The sequence below is a fragment of the Dermacentor andersoni genome, chromosome 11 (assembly GCF_023375885.2).
Source record: "Dermacentor andersoni chromosome 11, qqDerAnde1_hic_scaffold, whole genome shotgun sequence".
NCBI classification, from domain to species: domain Eukaryota; kingdom Metazoa; phylum Arthropoda; class Arachnida; order Ixodida; family Ixodidae; genus Dermacentor; species Dermacentor andersoni.
The window spans coordinates 70,986,988-71,007,866 of NC_092824.1; the positions used below are offsets into that span (position 1 = coordinate 70,986,988).

At 45.5% G+C, this 20,879-nt stretch overlaps 1 protein-coding gene across 1 annotated transcript; it reads right to left on the reverse strand.

Moving 5' to 3' along the window:
* Nucleotides 1–2,907: 2,907 nt before the first annotated feature.
* On the reverse strand, nucleotides 2,908–19,169 carry LOC129381530 (uncharacterized). Its single transcript, XM_055064465.2, has 5 exons — nucleotides 19,033–19,169; nucleotides 11,040–11,192; nucleotides 8,832–8,902; nucleotides 7,143–7,278; nucleotides 2,908–3,661 (listed from the first exon to the last, which is right to left on the reverse strand). The coding sequence occupies exons 1-5, from the start codon at nucleotides 19,161–19,163 to the stop codon at nucleotides 2,908–2,910; spliced, it is 1,245 nt and encodes a 414-aa protein (XP_054920440.2). The 5' UTR covers nucleotides 19,164–19,169.
* Between the last annotated feature and the right edge of the window lie 1,710 nt (nucleotides 19,170–20,879).

Sequence of the window (20,879 nt, forward strand, 5' to 3'; positions counted from 1 at the left end):
GAAAGGAATGTGTCTGTCTGTCCGCCTACCATTCCTAGATCTGCTGGTGCCGTTGCACGTTTCAGGATATGGTGCGTTATGCCCGGTGGTATATGTGTAGACATTTTTTTTTCTCTTAATTGGCAACCATAACAGAATCGAGGACATGGTAACCACCCGTTGTACAGAAAAATGTCATTTAACCGTGAAATTTGGCGTGAACGGTAGCCGGAAATTATCTTTTTTTGTTTAACAATGCTTCTAAATAGCAACCTAACGATTCGCATATCCAAGCAAATGTTTTCGTTTCCTGCTTTACTAGTTATTAAACATGCTTTCCACATCTACATGTGTAGTGTCGGAAACAGAACAAAGCCTAGTTCGGCATCTCGTTACCTTTCATTCCGTGTCCCATTTTCTCCTTTGCAATAATGCGCTAAAATGTTGCGCTATGGGCGTCAATTGAGACGCGAACAGTGGACAGCGCATTGGAATTATAAATGTAAGTACAGTGCGCGCCGTCGGCCAGTCACCGCCTTTGACAGGTGCGCACACCCGGTTGCACCGCACTGCGCGATGACGCTCGCCCAATACTGCAATATTGTCGCTTCTGTTTTCTTTGACGTTTGCTTTCTCGCTTGCAAATAAAAGTGGGCACGTGCTCCGGCATTCGCGTTTAATTTGACGCCGCTAGTACACCTGCAATTGGTGCACTGCGACTGAACGCAGATGCCTTCCAGCTAGATGAGAGGTTTTCACCCGCAAGCATACAAGTCCACTTTGTGAAATCAGCGAGGTTAACTGGGAGGGTGCCGAGCTGGGAGAGGGAACCGAGTGCAGGGAAAGGAGAGCGCTTGGAGGTAGAGAGGAAGAGCGCGTTGCTGCGGTGTGACGTACAAGGAGGCACCCTGGCTCCGAATCCCCTGGCTGTTGCTCCGGTTATTGTGCACGCTATGGACGTATCTGTTCGTCTGTCGATCGAGAGGCCCAGCGCCAAGCGAGCAAGGAGGAGCAGCGATGCAAGCGGTGGCAGGCCGAGCGCGAGTCGACCGACCCCGAAGTGGTCGGCAGGCGCCGGGCACGAGCTAAATAAAACAGGCAAATGGCGACGGCTGGCCATGCCAATCACAATCCTCAAGAAGGAGCCAATCTGGTATGTCTGACAAAGGGATGTAGCCCCTAGAAACTCCGAATAAACGAAATAAATTTACGGTACAATAATCGTTAATCCTCAATATTGTGTCGTGGTAGGGAGGGAGAGGCCCGCAGTAGCAATAAGCGTGAGTCATGGGAACCAGTTCTTTATTGGGCGAACATGTGTCGACAAAAGAAGTGTCACTCGTGCAATATGCAAGTGCCAAGGACATGTGTCGATTGTCGTAAAGCTGATTTGCGACTCAAGTGCGTCGGCTGTTTATGAAGGATAATTCGAAGATTCCAGAGTAATCGCATATGCTTGTGTGCCTTAGAGAATGTACAACACTATGCGCATCACGCATGCATCTAACTACTGTAGGTGCCACCACAACACAGGCGACAGATACGGTCAGGGAAGATGACCGAGAATGTTTTGATACATATGAGCACTTCATAGCTTTTCACTCAGTCAACGTCGGTGCGTTGGGGTGCAAGCCGAAACACGATCGCTGTGCTGCTGCTGCTGCTCATATCTTCGTCGAAGATTGTAGCATCGCCTGTCCGTCCTTGGCCAGGACTTGATGGGTAGGCAAGCAGGTTGTCGCGCTTCTTCGGCACGCTGCAGTGAGGTGACGACGTCGAGATTTTCTTCTGCGGTGACGTGCGGTAGCATTGCTGGTCGGCGTTATCAGCTGACCTCCAGCTGCCTGGATTCAGAGGCATTATCATTATCATCATCATCATCATCATCATCATCATCATCATCATCATCAGCCTGGTTACGCCCACTGCAGGGCAAAGGCCTCTCCAATACTTCAACAACCCCGGTCATGTACTAATTGTGGCCATGCCGTCACTGCAAGCTTCTTAATCTCATCCGCCCACCTAACTTTCTGCCGCCCCCTGCTACGCTTCCCTTCCCTTGGGATCCATTCCGTAACCCTTAATGACCATCGGTTATCTTCCCTCCTCATTACATGTCCTGCCCATGCCCATTTTTTTTTCTTGATTTCAACTAAGATGTCATTAACTCGCGTTTGTTCCCTCACCCAATCTGCGCTTTTCTTATCCCTTAACGTTACACCTATCATTTTTCTTTCCATAGCTCGTTACGTCGTCCTCAATTTGAGTAGAACTGTTTTCGTAAGCCTCTAGATTTCTACCCCGTAGGTGAGTACTGGTAAGACACAGCTATTATATACTTTTCTCTTGAGGGATAATGGCAACCTGCTGTTCATGATCTGAGAATGCCTGCCAAACGCACCCCAGCCGATTCTTATTCTTCTGATTATTTCCGTCTCATGATCCGGATCCGCCGTCACTACCTGCCGTAAGTAGGTGTATTCCCTTACGACTTCCAGTGTCTCGCTGCCTATTGTAAATTGCTGTTCTCTTCCGTGACTGTTAAACATTACTTTAGTTCTCTGCAGATTAATTTTTAGACCCACTCTTCTGCTTTGCCTGTCCAGGTCAGTGAGCATGCATTGCAATTGGTCCCCTGAGTTACTAAGCAAGGCAATATCATCAGCGAATCGCAAGTTCCTTAGGTCTTATCATGTAATCATAACTTGCACCGACAGCACTGTGAACGATTCCCTCATGACGGAGTAGTCGGCTCCTCTGTGCACTGAAGCGGCGACTGTGTGAACATCGAGCAACACGTCGAGGTTGCTAGTTATTATTCCTGCGTTTGTTATTTCGTGGCGTCGAATGAAGTCTGAAACACATACCCTCCCAGTTAGGTCTCATCGTCTGTAGGCGGTGTGTTTTTCCTTCGGAGGTTCGTCGAAATTACAGCGTGTCTATGCTCATAAAGAATCGATCACAGATTTCGCAAACAAAAGCGCTGTTTCCGCATTGGGAGTCTACATGTCTCTTGAGGTTATATTTGCATGAAAATGATTTACCGCATTTTTGGCATGCATGAAGTTTCTCCTCTGCGTGAGCTTGCTCATGCCTATGCAGACAATCCGGCCGCGTGTATGATTTACCGCATGTTTTGCAAATGTAGGGTTTCTCACCTGTGTGTTGGCGCTTATGGCTATATAGATGACTAGACGCCCGGAACCATTTATTACATATTTGGCATTTGTATGGTCTCTCGTCTGTATGGGTGCGCTTATGTTTATCTAGATGATTAGACTGCCGAAACGATTTAGCACATATTTGGCATTTGTGGGGTCTCTCGTCTGTATGAGTGCGCTTATGGATTTTTAGATGATGAGAATGCCGGAACGATTTATCACACATATTGCATTTGTAGAGTTTCTCGTCTGTATCCGTGCAGTGATGTTGAGCTGGGTGGTGAGCACGGTGGAACTGTTTGCCACAGGCTTCGCATTTCTGTTTTTTGCCAGTGAGATTACGGCAATGTTCGACAGACTTAGACATCTTCACAGACGATTGACCACAGGCTTTGCAAATCTCGGCTGTGTCATCGGTGCGTTCCTTGGCGTGCCCATGTAAGGCGTCCGGTCTGCTCGAAACATTGCCACAGACACCGCACAACTCTCGCTGTTCCCTTCCTCCGGTTCCAGGAGCATTCCTGCAAGGATACGCACAAACGTTCAAAAACGCTCACTCTTGTTACAGCAGGACAAAATCACATCTTGCCAATGGAGAGGTTGACAAACAAAATCTTGCGTTAATGATAAGGCATCGTTCTGAACCTTAGCGCTAACTTGAAGCACTTAATCTTGGCACTCGATTGCGGCTCTAGTTTGCGTAAATTGAACACTGCTGCCTTTGATGGTCTGTGTGGCTAAACTTGAAAATAAGAAGACCCGTACCTGTCTCACATAGGCTATACGTAATGTAATATGTAAAGCATGGTTTTGGTATTTCTTCCTACTCGAACGGAGAAGAAATGCCTGGTAAGTGTGGTTAAATTAAGAATTAGCAGATCTAAACACGATGATATTTCTCTTACTGCACGAGAGCCCCTTGTGGTATAAACCATTGCAATTAGCCATTCGAGGCTCCACCTTAATAAATGGAAATGGCGCAAAGGCGAACTATTCGCTTTAATTCTGACAAGTGTATGTGGAAGTAACTGACGTCTTTCACGTCGAATGCAATAAACAACTTCCGGGTTCAAGATTGCCTGCAATGTTTGTATGAAGTCATTTAATATTTGACTCGCATTCGAAGTGCACACCGCTCCTAACGAAGGTACCGTGAGAACGACACACACGCAAGCATTTCCCCCATACGTAGCGAGCACAGATACATCAAATGCTTCAGTGTTTTCATGTACAATGAATGAAGTATGCTACCGAAGAAGTCAGTATTTTCTTTTGTTTTTCTGGTAAGATAACGAACACTGGAAGCGTTGTGTTAAGGCATTGCTGGTACGACATCTTTTCTACCGGTTAGTTAAGAAAAATACAACGGGCAGAAGAGAAGAAACAGCGCGTATGGTGCATGTCTTTTGTGCAGCCTGTTACTCATTTAAATCTCTACGCTCTACACTAGATGAGCATTGGTCGCTATCCTTGCGTTATTGGCTTTTTACTTGTATGATTTTATTTATTGTGGTAGTGGTTGTTTACATAATTCATGAAATGTTATGGTTTGGTTCGATTCGTGTGGTGTTACCTTGTATGTCATTTGGAATCATACCAGCTTGGCCGGCATCAAGACCGGATTATTTAATGAAGAAATTAGAACTATCAAATAATCAAAGTTCGTTCGATAGAGCCAGGTAAATCCCGGCAAATTATTCATCCTGACGTTTATTCAGGCTTGCAAGGGGAAAACTTAGGAAATCAGAAAATATCCATATCAACACTTATTGCAATCGGCTTTACTGCAACAAAATAACCTGTATACTTCTTTATTTCTTTTGCTTTAGTGGCACATACTTGTATTTATTCATTAAAGTAGTGAACATTTCTAGCTATTACTTCTACCTTCTATATGTGATACATTAGTATATGAACAATAGGAACTGTAGGGAGAGTTCACGAGATAACATAATTGTAAATCTGCCCTTGAGAGGCAGCGCGCCATCCCGTTGTTTTTCTCTGTGTGCGCCGCTGGCGCTATTTCAGAATTAGGTTTGTGTAGTCGCATTTATTCTGCTACTTTTGTGAGGCGCCTAAGCCAAATATGTGCCACGATTCAACCCACGTGAAGTTACTTTGTAAGCCTTTCTTAACTCTACTGGAAAACACGGGGAAGGCGGGAGTAGACAAGTCCACTTGTCGAAACGTAGGCTCCTGCTTTCACCTTGTTTTCGTTTTGCTCATTAACTCTACTGCTTTATGTGGTATCTATGTCGCAATATGTACTTACGTAAAAGGAGGTAAATAAACCACATAAAATAAATCGATAAAATAAAATAAATACTCATTTCATAAAGAATAGCAAAATTTTACCTGAAGAAATATATAAATCAACATTTAGGCAGAATTCTTCTCACGATCAACGTCGACCTTAATGCGACCTAAAGCACTGCTTACTTGCCTGGGGTTGAGCAGCAAATGCAAAGGTAAACTCTATTTACCGTACAAAAGCGTTCCCAGACGATTATGTTACTTCCTAATGCCTAATTTGAGGCCAGCTCTATACGTGTTTTCATTTCGCGATATATTGGCTGGCGCGGACAGTGTCTCGTGCGGCACGTTGCAAACGGAGCCAAGTGAGGCGCGACTGCCTCGCTAATCGGGAGATCACGCCTGGCAGCGTGATTCACAGCAGCGGCCGCAGTCGTCACTTCAGTGTCGCAATTCCATTGTCGTCATGCAGTCGCACCACCCTCGTTGATGTATCGACGTCATTTTTTATTCGTTATTAGGCCGCAGTTATGCTGTCGTCGTCGTATCGGGATTATGCCGTCGTTGTCATGGCATCCTTGTCATCGTGTTGTCACACAGACGCTATCATGCATTCATTGTCATACAGTATAGTCATCGTGTCACCTTAGCGGTGCGGTCATCGTCATTGTCGCTTTCTCATGCGGTTTTCCTACCGTCGTCATCACGTCGTCCTTGTTATACCATGATCATGACTTAGGAATGCAGCTGTCATTGTCGTCATGTCGTCGCCATTGTACGACTTTACCGTTTCATCAATATCACTCCTTAAAATTTAAATTAAGTTACGAGGTTTACATGCCAAAACCACGATCTGATTATGAGGTACGCCGTAGTGCAGAAATCCTGAAATTTTGACCACCTGGGGTTCTTTAAAGTGCACTTGAATCTGACTACAAGGGTGTTTTTGCATTTCGCCCCCATCGAAATGGGGCCGCCGTGGCCGGGAGTCGATCCGGTGACCTCGTAATAGCATTCCTTCTTATTCCATCGTCATTGCATTAGCATCATACAGTCATCATGCCTCCAGGCTCATAGGTTATCTTGGTAAGAGAAAGTCACAAAGCTGCACAATATTTGAGCATTTGGCATATAGTCGAACAATCGAAAGTCAACGCTGCACTCTGAAATGAACGTCACTTAAGCAATATGGCCTGTCACTGCATTGCTCGATTGCTTTAGACACCCGCCGTGGTTGCTCAGTGGATGTGGTGTTAGGCTGCTGACCACAAGGTAGCGGGATCGAATCCCGGCCACGGCGGCCGCATTTAGATGGGGGCAAAATGCGAAAACACCCGTGTACTTAGATTTAGGTGCACGTTGAAGAACCCCTGATGATCGAAATTTACGGAGCCCTCCACTACGGCGTGCCTCATAATCAGAAAGAGGTTTTGTCAAGCAGAACCCCATAATTTAATTTAGCCTTGTCTTTAGACGGACGCCTTTCTCTTTACTATCTTTGCAAACGAATATGGCGTAGTACGTACTCATTTGACAAAGCCGCAAGAGCGCTGAAGACGACAAGCATCTTAGCACCACCTCTACCATGCCGTGTGTTTTAAATAACGGTTGATTTTGTGCGCGTTTCACATATCAGAGCGCTCCTCCATAGCGAAAGTGCCACAGTGGAGGCGTAGTTGTACCACGGGCAGCATTACGCACCACCTGTGATTTGCTTTGTGCAAAGAAATTTTTCGAAACGTGGCTCACCTAGCGATGTTTTCCGGAACGGCCAATGCTTCCTCTATTAAAGCGCGGCTCGTACTGGGCTGTGCGTGATTGCCGCTGCGGCTGGACACCATAGGCGGGGAACTGGTGATTCCGCTTTCGGTGACATGTGTATGGCCTGAGAGAATAACAGAGGTGTTAGCTAGTCACTGTGCAAGGGTCATTCAACGAGCGTGAACATGTCGTGCTGAAAAAAAAAACACTGAGGTTTATTTGAGGTTTTGTGGTAGGGTAACCTTACTTCAGTGCTTCCGTATGCGGTGCTCTTTCTGGAAATATGCCTTCAATACATGTGACGAAAGAGACGTGCGTGACGGAATTTATGCACTGTTAAATTTCCCCCAAAATATGGGCTGTATTTAGTACAGCAGAATAGAACACGACAGTGTTCCGTGCCGGAGAGGACAGTAGGCATTTTAAACTCGATAGCACTACGGGCATCGTGTAGCAGATAATTTGGTGTCTGTCCGGCGCCGGCGGTGACCGTCTTGTGAGCAAAAAGCATTCCCAATCAGATATACCGAATCACGCAGGCCTTCCGTGTAGCGCGAATGCGTTACTGAACTAAATGAATTTAAGTAAAACGCGTCAGAAACATAAAGTACGACTTAAACACAACCAACAGGTATGATAGCACCAGATTTGAATTTGAATGTACGAGAAAAGATTCCTTTGCGCGGAAACTCAAGCGCTAGGCAATTTTTCTGCGTTTCTACCACTCTTGTACCACGGGCAGTAACGTAACCACTTCCGTGCAAAACCATCCAGATGGCGCTCACCACCGAGAATCCACGGCCCACGTAAAAAGCTCGGTTTCTGCCACAAAGCTCGCTTTCGTGCGTAGCTTTTGCCGCCAGCGTTTCCCAGTAAACAGTACGGTTACATAAACTGCAGTTACCGAGAAGCGCTACAAGCAGCCAGGGATCTTTGAATGGTATCGCGTTGCACTCTTAAAGGAGAAGCTAAAGCGTCCTGCAAATTTAGTTGTGTCTGTAATCGGAGTCAAATCTGGGCTCTACATTTGCAGCAATAAGCACATTTCATGCTTTACTAAGGTGGTGATGGAAAATATGCAAAATTCTGTAAACTACCTTGTTCACAAACCTAACTTGCCTTAACCGTATAGGCCGCGCTCTCGTTATAGTAAAGCTCCGTAGTAGTGCAGAAAACTAAAGTTTAGCTCGCGCGATTCTGTCTAAATACATGAGAAATTCGCGGTAACCATTGCACTAAATTCGCCGAGGTCTGTTGCTTGTGCTCTAGCACATGCAGTTTTACAGAGCTGTGATATCTGTTTCTTCTCTGCGGGGGAGGTGGGGGGGGGGGGGGTGCAGAGCAACGAAGTTGTAAATTATGTCCTAGTCAGTTGTGTCGTCCAAGTATGGCTATCGCGTTGTATGACTTTCACGCACCATCTTTCCCAATCAGCTATCCTGTAAATTCGAATTGGGCTGCTCATACGGAAACCGACATGGTTACACTCATAAAGTGTGTCATCTTGTAGAGTAACTGCAACGCTATCGTGGCCTATGTAACTGTTCTTTCCGTTTGTCCTTGTCGACCTTTATTGTTTCCGTTTTTATTGCGCTAAGTTACTACTTGAATTTCCGTTGAAGCTTGTTAAGGGTCTTCGCAAGTGGTATCGATGGTCAAAGGCCATGCCGTACATACCCGTGACGTCACTGGCATCGTTGTGGCTGTTCAACGCGTTCCACGGGTCTTCGAAGGAGTCGTCACAAATCCTAGAATTAGACATATACATGTGTATCGGACTCTTTTCTTCCAGGTAAGGCGGGAAATATGTAATAAAGCTTCTGTAAAAGCAAAATTTGGAACAAGCTAACTGCTATTTTGTTAATGAATGGGATACACGTAATGTTTCTTTTTACCCAAATGCTCACTTGCTGGCTGGCACAACGAGAACCCTGTGTAATACGTGTAGCGGGGAAGGCCTCTTTGACTTGCACGAACATGAAAGCCAAGTTTAGTTTAGTGTAGAACTTTAGATTTTGTTCACCTACCGCGTTTCTGATTAGTGCTTCGTAGTTGGCTATAGGTGTTCGGTTTTCAAATTGTCACGGCGTCGACTCGTGGAGGAGAATCGCAATGATAATTTCCGAATAGGCGCACCGGAATTTTTTTATTTAATTGTTCTATAAAATAGGGTGAAGCTCAAAAGAAGAAGCTGCGTGAACTCATTGCATGCTTTTATCCAAAGCAACGCTGTAATAAAAAGAGATTCTCCGTCCGCGTCAGATTGGATTCCAAATCGCCGTGCAGGTATTAGGATTTTCACAGCAATTTAAATGAACAGCCAATCATGGATCCGTGCCATGAGGAATGTATCTTATAAAAAATGAAAATTACGAGCAACATGGCTTCCTCAGAGTAATAGAGAACCGACAGTTGTCTCTTAGGGAAGACTCAGTTTGAACACTTGAGAAGAAAAGGACGCAGTCAGTTGAAGTTAAGCATATGTGGCAAAATGTGTTCTTGCCAGTTTGCTTCACGTGTGGCCCGTGGGGCTGCCTTTACGAAAAATTAAGTTGAGTTACAGGGTATGAGCAAGGCACAATTGCAGAGATAAGCCTCAGAAAGAAAACGTAAATGAAGGGACGTGCATCTACAGTTCTAAACCGCAAATCATTCTAATATGCGACTTCTTTAACGTGGCAGCAAAAAAAAAAAAAAAGTTGTCGAAGGTGTACGCTTTGAAACCTGCTTTAGAACTTAAATATACTTATAACTTTTGCTTCAGCTAACGAAGCAAGGCATCACCAAGGTGACAGCCGCACGATGATGAACGGCACGTGTGAACGGTTTGGGAGTGTTTTTAGGTTAGGTGTTAGACAAACTCGTATAGCGGGCGCATTGGTCGGCCGGTACAGTCACGCATCACGAGATGACATTTCAGGAATCGCCCGACGTTTATGCGCAGGCGCGAGTAAAAGCGGGTGCGAGAGGGAAAAGATGGGGGCTCTTGCTCCTTGAATATCTGACGTAGCCTAGGTACTACGGAGGAGCAATTTCTTTGCTCGTTTTGTACGGATTTGTCGCTCCAGTGCCGGCATTGCGGAACGAGGTCGCGTGCTGGCCATGCCCGTGTACTAGCTTGTTTATGCTCCGACACTAGCAGCCAGCGCGGCAAATCAGGTGAAGCAGTGGGCACTGACGGGCCATGTGGTGAGCGCTGTTTCTAAAGGTACGTCGGACGTACGCGAATCCCAGAATCTAAATGTATGTCGGACGCGCCTGGTTTGCTTCGGTTTCGCTGGCTCCGCGGCTCCCGCCTACCGATATATTGCACATATTTTTCTTAAAGACGTTTATTTAGCTCAAAGAGGACCATTAGAAAAATATGCCTTCGAAAGGTCGCGGCGTGCAGCATTCGAAAAGCCTGACACGAAGGAAATGATGCTTCACCGCCTCGGTTTTCATAACAGGCCCGTAGATCCGTGTGTGTTATTGCATTTCACCATGAGCGACTATAGGCAGTTGTTCCAGGACCATTAGGGGTGTCCTAGAATTCGGCAGGGCAATGCCGTAGCCGCTGCGCCACGGGAACCGGTGTGCGATGCGGTGACCAAATACGAACAACGAACGTGTTCTTTCATAATAGCATTTGCTTCCCGCAGTGACATAACTTTGGACCTTAACGATAAACAGCCGCAGCTATGCTTCCTGTGACGATATTTTCGCATCACCCGTGCATCGACGCGCGAAAAGAATCTAAGAATATCTCCCACGTACGCAGGCTGAAGTTGTCTGTCAAAGGCCTGCTTTGAAGTAAGAACAAATCTATAGCTATCAACGCCTGCGTTCCGGATCATACCTACGGGACAATATTCATCGAGAATTTTTACAAGCGGCAAGACTCACGTAGTGCTACAGTCGGAAGTCCATGAAACGCCCTCGAAGAATTCCTGGCTTGTGCTCGGAGTTGCTTCGTCGCTGAAGGTAAACGGAGTAGGACTGTGTCCACTCTTACTTCCTTCAACCGTGGCGGTTTCGGCGCCACCGGAGCACCAGCGCCTGTTTTGTGACAGATGCGCACGGAATCGCAGCGCATGCGCAGTCAGTGCCGATGAGTAAAGGGAAGAAACGAAACGATTGGCTTTTGTGAAAGCTCATGTGAAAAAAAAAAAGATGATAGAGTAGCGCCACTATCTCGACGCTAAAGTGCTCATCATATAATGGTAGAAGAGGCGTTCCAATAACTCGCGCTGTCTTGCCACCAAATGATAAAAACCATGTAACTCCCTCTCCCAGATAAAAACCGTTGGCATGCAATGTCGTTTTTAAGGGGAAGCCTTTCATGGGTCATGGGTCGAAAATTTGACCGTCCTGCGTTATGGCATCAAAATTAAAGCGCATGCGCCAGCATTTCCTTACCGATAAAAAAGAAAAGGGTTCGATCACCTTCGTTTGCGTTGAATGGACACCCTTCTAAATAAGCAGTGTGGCCATAAAAGTGTGTGCGTGCGGTTTCTCCGGTTTTGTTCCTGCCTGGCGAGCAACGTACACGTACGTGTCTTATGACGTTTTGAGGAGTATCAGTACGTCGACGTCAACTGGAAACGCTTCTGTCGCTGATAGTTAGCGCTGTCTGTTTGCCTAATTTGCCTTTCCGTGTCCCTCTCATTCTGTGCTAAAAGAATATATAAAAGCCCATGTAGCTACCTTTGTCGATTAAAGCGCTACGAAATCATTCAGGGAACACGCGTATGTCTCCAGAAGGTATTCACAGACTTGCCACGGCCGTTCTAGCGTGCCTGTAAGCGCACAGAAACAGTGGCGATGCCTAGGCGACCGAAAAAGAGCACGAGAGAAAAACGAGTTAAGAGAATGCAAGCAATAATAGAAAGTAACAACGCATTCGAATGACAGTGTTCAAGTAATTTAAAGAATTTCTTGCGAGGGCCCAGGCTTTCGCTTTCAACCTCGTTACCGTATGCTAAAGAAACCGTAATGTTTTCCTTTTTTTCCTTTTAGTGAAATGCTATGGCTTCCAGGGGTAAATTGGTGCACCGGAAACAATTCGACAATATATATGACGTAAATAATTTCATTTCCAGAACTCTCATTCCAGTCATCCGTGTCATGTGACCTCCAGCGGCGGGCATTTGGGGTCCTTGCCATGCAGTCATAACTGTCAAAGACGGCGCGGTTCAGGATTCGTTCATCAGTCGGGTACTGTGTCCACTAATGCGGCGAATGCGCGGCGACAGCATCGATGTTCGTGGTTCATAGACTTGGTTGTTTCGCAATGTCGAATCGTAAAAAAAAAATATGGGGTTTTACGTGCCAAAACCACTTTGATTATGAGGCACGGCGTAGTGGAGGACTCCGGAAATTTCGACCACCTGGGGTTCTCTAACGTGCACATAAATCTAAGCACACGGGTGTTTTCGCATTTCGCCCCCATCGAAAGGCGGACGCCGTGGCCGGGATTCGATCCCGCGACCTCGTGCTCAGCAGCCCAACACTATAGCCACTGAACAACCACGGCGGGCGAGTGTCGAATCATGGCTGTATCGCGCTGTCCGGCTTTTACGTGGCGACGTCGGGTATCCTTTAGGCAGCATGTTTGTTTTTTCTTCGGAGCTTCGTCAAAATGGCAGCATGGCGCTCCTTTGTAGTTGAGACTGATCTTGCGTTGGGCGGGGGAGCACCTTCGGCACTTCAACGAAGAGCAACCGCAGCTCCATAGGTTGCTGTGTTTAGTTTACCGATAAATGTACCCAAATATCCGTCACCTATTGGCATAGTGTACTCTGGGCGCTGCAGTCAGATGCAGGCCATGGCGACGGCGATCGGCACAGTCGTGGGCATCTCCATACAAATGCCGCCTAACAGTCTGCAATTTCACCCGGACGTTCATCTTGCTGTGAATGCAAACAGTTAATCACGAAACATCGTATCATCCCACGGTAAGGGAACAAGCAATAGACGTGCCCGGCTTCTCAGTGGCAGCAGAGCGAGCAGTAGTGATATGCGGGCGCGAAGGGGGACGCAGACGGTTGAAGAGAGGGACGTAGGCGATCATTCCAGGTTTCAGATGCGGCAATTAAGGGACTGCGAATGGCTGCTGGTTCTCCTCTCGGAGGACGTCAGCAAGTAAGGCTTCTTGAGGCTGCGTCAAAGAGAGCATCTTAAGTATTTCTTCGCGTGAAACTGTTGTGGTTTTTAGGAGTTCGTTCGTTAGGAGCCTATAGTGTAATTTTTCACCTCGGCGAGAACACCAGGCGACGATGTTGCTGAGTGCGCTTTTCCAACGCCTTTTCAATGCCCCTGGCTCCTGTTGGGAATTTTGTAATGGTCTCGACTGGTTTACGTATGAATCCAGTATAAACCACTTGCTTAAAACCGCAGATGACTAAGAACGCTTTCCTGTCGGACATGCGCGGGTCAACGTGGCTGAATTTCTGCCCTGAAGATCACGGTGTTCTCATTACACTTCGGCCCGCTCCTTGCCCATGACGCGCGTGAATGTTTCCGGATATCCACTGAGAAACTGCGAAACTGCAGCTTGTCACAGATTCAATTGTTAAGCATAGCGGTTCTCCCGCTGGTTTCCGGCCAGCTTTCCAGATCTCCCAACGCACGTGTGCGTGTATTTGTTTTACTTGTTGCCGTAGCCAGATAGATGTACTACCTGTTTCGTCTGCTTGTTGCCCCCGGACGCTTCTTTGGCTTTTGCAGCACACGTCGCTGCGAGTGACATGGCAGTCGTAGCCTGTGGCGAGCTCTCTCTCATCCATGACGACGTTCACGTCATTTTCACGCCTGGTAGGGTTTATTCGGTCACCACGAATCACCTCTTCGAGATGTCATGTTGTAGCGACGGTGATCGACGCAGTAAGGAGAGTCGTGAGTCACGAAACACTCTTTATTTCGAGAACCGGCACCCACAAAACAAGTTACATTCGGGCAGAAAGATAGTGCCGGGCACGTGAGTCGATCGTCGAACAAATGATTTGCGATTAAGTAGCGCCGGCTATTGACACATGGTTCGTAGAAGATTCCAGCGGAATAGTTAGTGCTCGCGTGCCTTCCAGAAGGCCTCAATGTATTCGCGTTGCGCGTAAAATTTGATAACGAATGTTTGGACAACAGTAAAGAAATAAAAGAGAATCGATGATAGTAATAGGGAATGTTCTGATGCATGCAGCTGCGTCATGCAGTGAGCAGTAACTTCAGATTTGGTAGTCGGTGAAACGCGCTCACAGCAAGCAGGCATACAACTGAGCGTGTCAATAATATAACTAAAACTGTATCTCACTCGCAGGGATACGTTTGTCACATCAGGCTAAAGCATTCTACAGCTGTAAATAGAGTGGAGTGCAAGTCAAAAGAGACGACTTCCGAGTGAATGAGAAACTGCACTTTAAAACTGACAGAGGTTCTTCCTCAATAAAACACCTAAAATATTCGTATTCGTAAAATATTCGATAGTCTAATACAGTGTCACTGTTATGAACAGAATGATAAAGAACAAAAATCTTCGGTATGAACACAAGAGCCAAATAAAACCAAAACATTACGTTTATTGAACAACTTGCAAAGCAAATAAATTTCCTCATGTTTATGAGTCTATATATTGCCGTAAAAGCTATCTCTAGAAGGCAGCAAGGCCTAAGAACCTCAAATATTGGCACATCTTTATATTTGAGAAGAAAACTGTGCCTCCTTTTTAAATGGTTCCTAATGAAAGGTGTTCCCTTCTATTCACACTATAGAATCATTAACAGGTTGGTTAGGTAAAGCATAACTAGCCCATTGTCAGACCACTTGCAGGACCAAACGAGGTGTTAAAGAACTTGTGCGAAGATTTTAACCTTCTAGTGACACAAAACACACTTTCAGGCCATTAGGATTTCTCTAGAAATGAGTTTGCTAATGCTAGGTTGGCGAACAACATAGTTCTGCGAACAGTGAGCTATAGCCGGCACCTGCAGTATACTTCGACATTCAAGCATCCCAAATTCTGTCGGAGACGACGTTTTTCTCGTAATTTGGAAAAATCAAGTGGCATCCTTTGCGTCTTGCATGTCACTCAGCAGTTTTAAGTGTCAAAAGAAGCCCGTCTCTCCCCACGATGCGTTTTGTTAGTTTATCACCCCTGCGGGAGAATGTCATCGGTTACTAATTCCTGCACGACTTCATGGTCATGTTCATGTGCAAAACTCATTGCCTATTTACTTCAATTACTGTTACGACTGCCCACCCGTATGCATCACGAGATGTGCAATGATTTCAAATGCATCTCTAAACGAATATCCACTAAATAGGCACCTAATATCCTGGCAGAGATGTGCGTCGAGGTTTTCATTATTGGCGAACTGAAATCCACACTGCTTGCTCTCCTACGGAATTTCACTCTCGTGAATTCTTTGGCGGTGTCTTCTGAGAGTTGAGTTGTGCATACAGGAGAGACTACATATGTCGCAAACGAAAGGCCTGTCGTTGCTGTGTGATTTGAGATGACCATTAAGTTCCCTTGTGTTTTTGAATGGTTTAGTACATATTTGGCAGACATGGGGTTTAATGCGGGCGTGAACTCGTTGATGCCTACGGCAATTCGACTTGTCCGCGAACGACTTCTCACATATTTCACATTTGTATGGCTTCTCGCAGGTATGCGTGTGGTAATGTCCAGGTAGATTATGAGCGCCGCTTAAAAATTTGCCACACGTTTCACATTTGTGGTTCAACTTCTTCACAGACGTTTGATCACACGCTCTGACACTGCGGTTCTCTTGCTGTTCCGTTCTTCCGGTTGCAGTAGCATTCCCGCAAGCACACGAACAAAGCAGCTCAATATGGCCGACTCATGTTACGAGACAACAAAAGCACCTTTTGCCAATTTAGAGGTTGACAAACTAAGTCGAGTATTAATGGTAAGGCGGCTCGCTCAATTCGAGCGCTAAGTGCCTTCATTGATATCTTGCGCTGAATTTGGACTCTACGTTTACAGAAATTGAACGCTGGTGCTTTTGGTGGTCTCCGATGCCTCAACTTGACAATTAGAACAAATCTTCGTTCGCGGTGCAAGCAATACGGAAGCCTTCCTTTATTTAATACATCGCGTATAGCCTACATGAAACAGGTGCAGGCGAGTAGAAATGTCTGTCAGTGACGGTTAGTTAAAAAGCTAACCGCCCTAAGTATTAAAAATACATCTCCGTCTTCAACACGCTCACAAGGAGTACTCAGGCAAAAGACCTGAAAAGCGCCCTCGGAAGTGAAACATTCATAATTGAAAAAGACTTCTGCGTCATCTGAAATACATCTCCGTTTGATGGCGCAGCTCTTAATGGCCCGCTCCTGCGCCGAGCGTCGGCGGTGTAACCGAGTGAACGAGCACAGCAGCGAAAGACGAAGGACGCGAGCCGTGAACGACGGGGAGGTGTAGACCAACGAGATATGCCCCTGCATTGGCGCACGCGCGGGAAGCCGGTTTCATGCGGACCCGTCCTACCGCGGCTATCGTGCTAGAATCTGGTCTCAACCAGAACGCTCGTTTCGTACTATCGTCAATTAGCGTCTTCTCTCTCGCGAGCTTGTTTGGTTTGCTTTGTTTCGTTGTCTTGGTTTGCGATTGTTTTGCAATCTGATTGTGTGCGCGACGCGAATTGTGTAGTATACTATGGAAGCCAAGCAGGACCAGCGATTGCACTGGATCATTCAACCAGTCATCTATGTCTCAAAATTTTTCCCTCAGCATATATCGAAATAAGAACACGTATAAAGCTGCGCTCTAACTTTGCATTAAGGGCTATCGAATTCGTCGGATCATATTTTAGGACGTTTTGTATGCTAAGAAGAGTAAAAAAGTGCGGCAGCATGCTCCACTCTTCTAACACTTGTAATCGAAAGCCTGTTGAACGCATGCTAATGACTAATGTCGCACGACCGGACGGGTCAGACTTTTTGCAACACATTATGAGCCGCAGCATTAGGTAAACTTTTAGCACTGTAGGTCGACCTTCTGAAACTCATGCGAGAACGTAATGCGATACCTGAAGGTCCTTTCGTTCTTGTTTTCATTTTCTATCTTTCTTTCCGTTTTTCGTTCATTTCGTTCTTTGGTTCATTCTTTCCTTTGTTCCCATTTGGCGATTACATCGTTGCTTGCTTACACGGGTGTGAGCCATTCCTGGTAATATTTGTTCATTGTTTGTGTTTTGCAGTTTCTCCCTTCGCTTTTTTTTTATTTCTTTGTTTCACGATTCCTACCATTTAACTGCATCCATGGATAGGACACTGCACCATTGTTTTCATTAAAGTTCTCTCTCACTGCCGCTTTTTGCGGACGTGAGCCATTGCAACGAGCCACTTAAGGCTTTCGCCTTATTAATAACTGGAAATGGTACAAAGGCTAATTATTCGCGTGATTTCTAACAAGTATAGGTGGACTGACTCCATGCCGGACATCATACATCTTAATTCAAGCCCTACATATCGAATACGAAGAAAAACTTCCGGGTTCAAGTTTTCCTGCAGTGTTTGGGCGGTCTAAATATTCGACTCGAATTCTAAATGCGCACCGGTCCTGGCGAAGACATCGAGCTGCCCACGCGCACATAATATATCCCCCAATCGTAGCCAGCAGAAATACGCCAAATGCTTCAATATTTTCATGAACAATTGATGAAATATGCTGCTGAAGATGTTTCTCTTTTTTGCTTCTTATCGTGTCGTTGTGCAAATATGCATTACAACGCTCATTGCAATCTTCGTTGATGCAATATAAATAACCTACATTTCTTACTTTCGTTTTCGTGGCCAACCGCATTTTTATCGACGAGTTAACAACCACTGCAAGCGTTGAGTTAGGGCATTACTGATACGACATATTTTCTTCCGTTTATGGAAGAAAAGCAAACGGGCTATTGAGCCGAGATGTGCGCGCCGACTGTGTGTGTCCTCGCTCATTCCTATTGCACTTTTTAAGTTTGTTGCTATTGTTGCGGTAATATGCTACTTACTTGTATACTTGTAGTTATTGTTGCGCTTCTTCACGATACTGATGCAATGCTATGGTTTGGTTCGAGTCGTGGTGTTACCTTACACGTCGTTTCTAATCAATCCAGCTTGGTCGGTATCCAGACCGGATTATTTAATAAGGAAATTAGAACTACCAAACAATCAAATTTCGTTTGCTTGAACTAGTTTAATTCCAGCAAATGTATCCATCATAATTTTTGTTTAGGTATGCAGGTGGAAAAGTTATTAAATCGCTAAATTTAAGAACAGTCGAAGCAAACAATCTACAAAGTTAACTACTGAAAAAAATATATCGCTGTTCTATTAGCTGCATCTCTTCGAGAATCCCAAGTGGACAACTTCCTTTGTATCTATTTGCAGTTCGCTTGAAATTGTATTAATGTATGCGAGCATTGGCGATGATCTACTCATAAAATAGCAAATTTCAGAGTGCTGTGTAATCGATAAATTTTGTGCACTTTACATGCATTATTTGGTGCAGAACAGAAACGTAGCATAGATTTCGTTGCAGAGATCTAACGAAGCAATTTTGCTTCTTGAACTTCTCAATGTTTTCCTAAGTATATGACAACTTGAAAATGTAATTCCTTGAGTTATGATACCATCAAATTTTTTAAAATGCCACAAGCGTCAATACTCGTACACTGTCTTGTCAAGCACATTCATTCCTCCCTTTCAATGTACTTAGGCAATAGATCCTGAGCTTAAGCTGCTTGTTTTCGCCGACACCAAATTGTCTGAGCGGCAGCTGATATTTGGCAGTTAGGTCATCAGAACTTCCACCCATCGTACGTGTGCGTCACTGCAAGCTTAATTCTTGGAGGAATTCAGGAATAAAAGAATTATAACACAAATCGCTCACCTAGCGTCGTTTCTCGAACTGTCCGATGCTTCCTCTGTGCCAGTCCGGCTCGTACTGGCCACTGCGTAATCACCGCCACTGCTGCTGCTGTAGACTGGAAGTGTGAGACCTGTGCTTTCGGTTGCTGTCATGTCTGTATGCCCTGAAACCAGAGGTGTTGATTGAGAAGCAAGAAGAGTGGGAAGCAGCAAGTTTTTTTTTAGATCGTTGATGCTACCCTGGCGCTTGTATTGGCGTCTCATTCTCACAATTTTGCTCAATAAATAAGAAAGCTTTTCCGAAGATCATTTGCTCTGGCTAAGGTAGTGCTGAATTAAACTGCAAGTTTTACCTTCGAAATTGGTAAGGCATAATCCAGCTTAAGACAAATTAGTTAACCCCAAAAGGCGGTGAAACATTCATTGATGAGAAAATTGTCAGCCGCCTGGCCATGTAAAATTCGTACTTATCAGGCATGATGAAAAAAAAAGTATGTTTCATCTACTCCAAAGCTCTCACTCCAAGAAGCCACAAAAGGTTGTCCTTCTACAGTCCTGCTGTTGTCTCAGTTTCGCATGCCTACGGTCACGTCAAGGATGGATCCACGATCGCGTACAGATTTGTAAAGCGCTTTTTTTCTAGAAACAAAAAAAGAACATCGTGGAATAACAAAGCACCGTGAGAATAAAGGTGATGCGAAGCATTTTCTATTGTTATGGAGCATTTATTGGGTTTGGCGAAGCCTTACGAAACGGACCAGCGTGTTCGAGTAAATCGAGTAGATGATTGCACGATTACTACGTGGAATACGATCGTATGACGACAGCGGCAAGACTACCGCAGCCGTCTGACACGAATTTATACCTGCCACTGATTGGGTTCGGCAGAGGGGCTGAACAAGTATCATCGAGAGAGACCGGTATGGCGACGTAATCAGTGTTAGGAATTAGCCTTATACAGCAGTATAAAGTGCTTTTTATGTATATATCACACCATAGTGTTGAAACAATGAGGTCACTTGTATAGGAAAAAATTAATTTTCGAATCTGTCCAACCTTGCGCGATCATAAAGTGGTTACAAGGTCGCACAGGTTTTACGAAGCACACACCATACGTTTCACAGACATGGGTGCCTCTAGAACGATAGAAGCGCGCCTGCGATCACGCTCGAAATTCTTTTGCATCGTGGACAATTGGAGAACCGGCCTTTTCTCTCGATGGAAGATGTGCGAATGGGTCATCGGTGACGTACTAATTGTCCTTTTATTGAAACCCTCAAAGAAGTACCTACCTACCATAATTCGTTGATTTAAGTAAGGCGATATCACACTTATGGAGAAGTTCTGCTTTTGTTGGAGTTCCGCAACTCAGTATTACAACGGCGTGAAACAGACGAAGACAAAAAACCTGCCTGGAATGACAATTTCTGCCGGCGTTAAATGAAACGCGAACGGCGGAGCGTGTGTTGTGTGGTAAGGGCATAGTGTGGCAGTTCAATAATCACGATTGAAAGGCGCAGACATGCTTTATGATAGCAGTGCGAGAGGACAGTCCCCCTATAGTGAGGCGTCGTTTATGTTCTGGTTGTCATATCTGATAGCGAGAAATGAAAAAAAGAGAAAGCAAGAGCTAGAATACCAAAGTATATACCGCGTATTAGCGCACACTGCAGCGATGCTATATGCGCATTAGCGGCGTCAGATGAAACACGAACAGTGGTTCGTGTGCTATAGTTTGCGCTGTCATCATTACCGCGGCGTCGTCTTTTCTCGCCTCCGAATAAAAGACAACCGGAAGAGGAAACAAAGCATCACAGTATAGTGGGAGCATCATCGCTCATTGCGGTGAAACCGGATGTACGCGCCTGT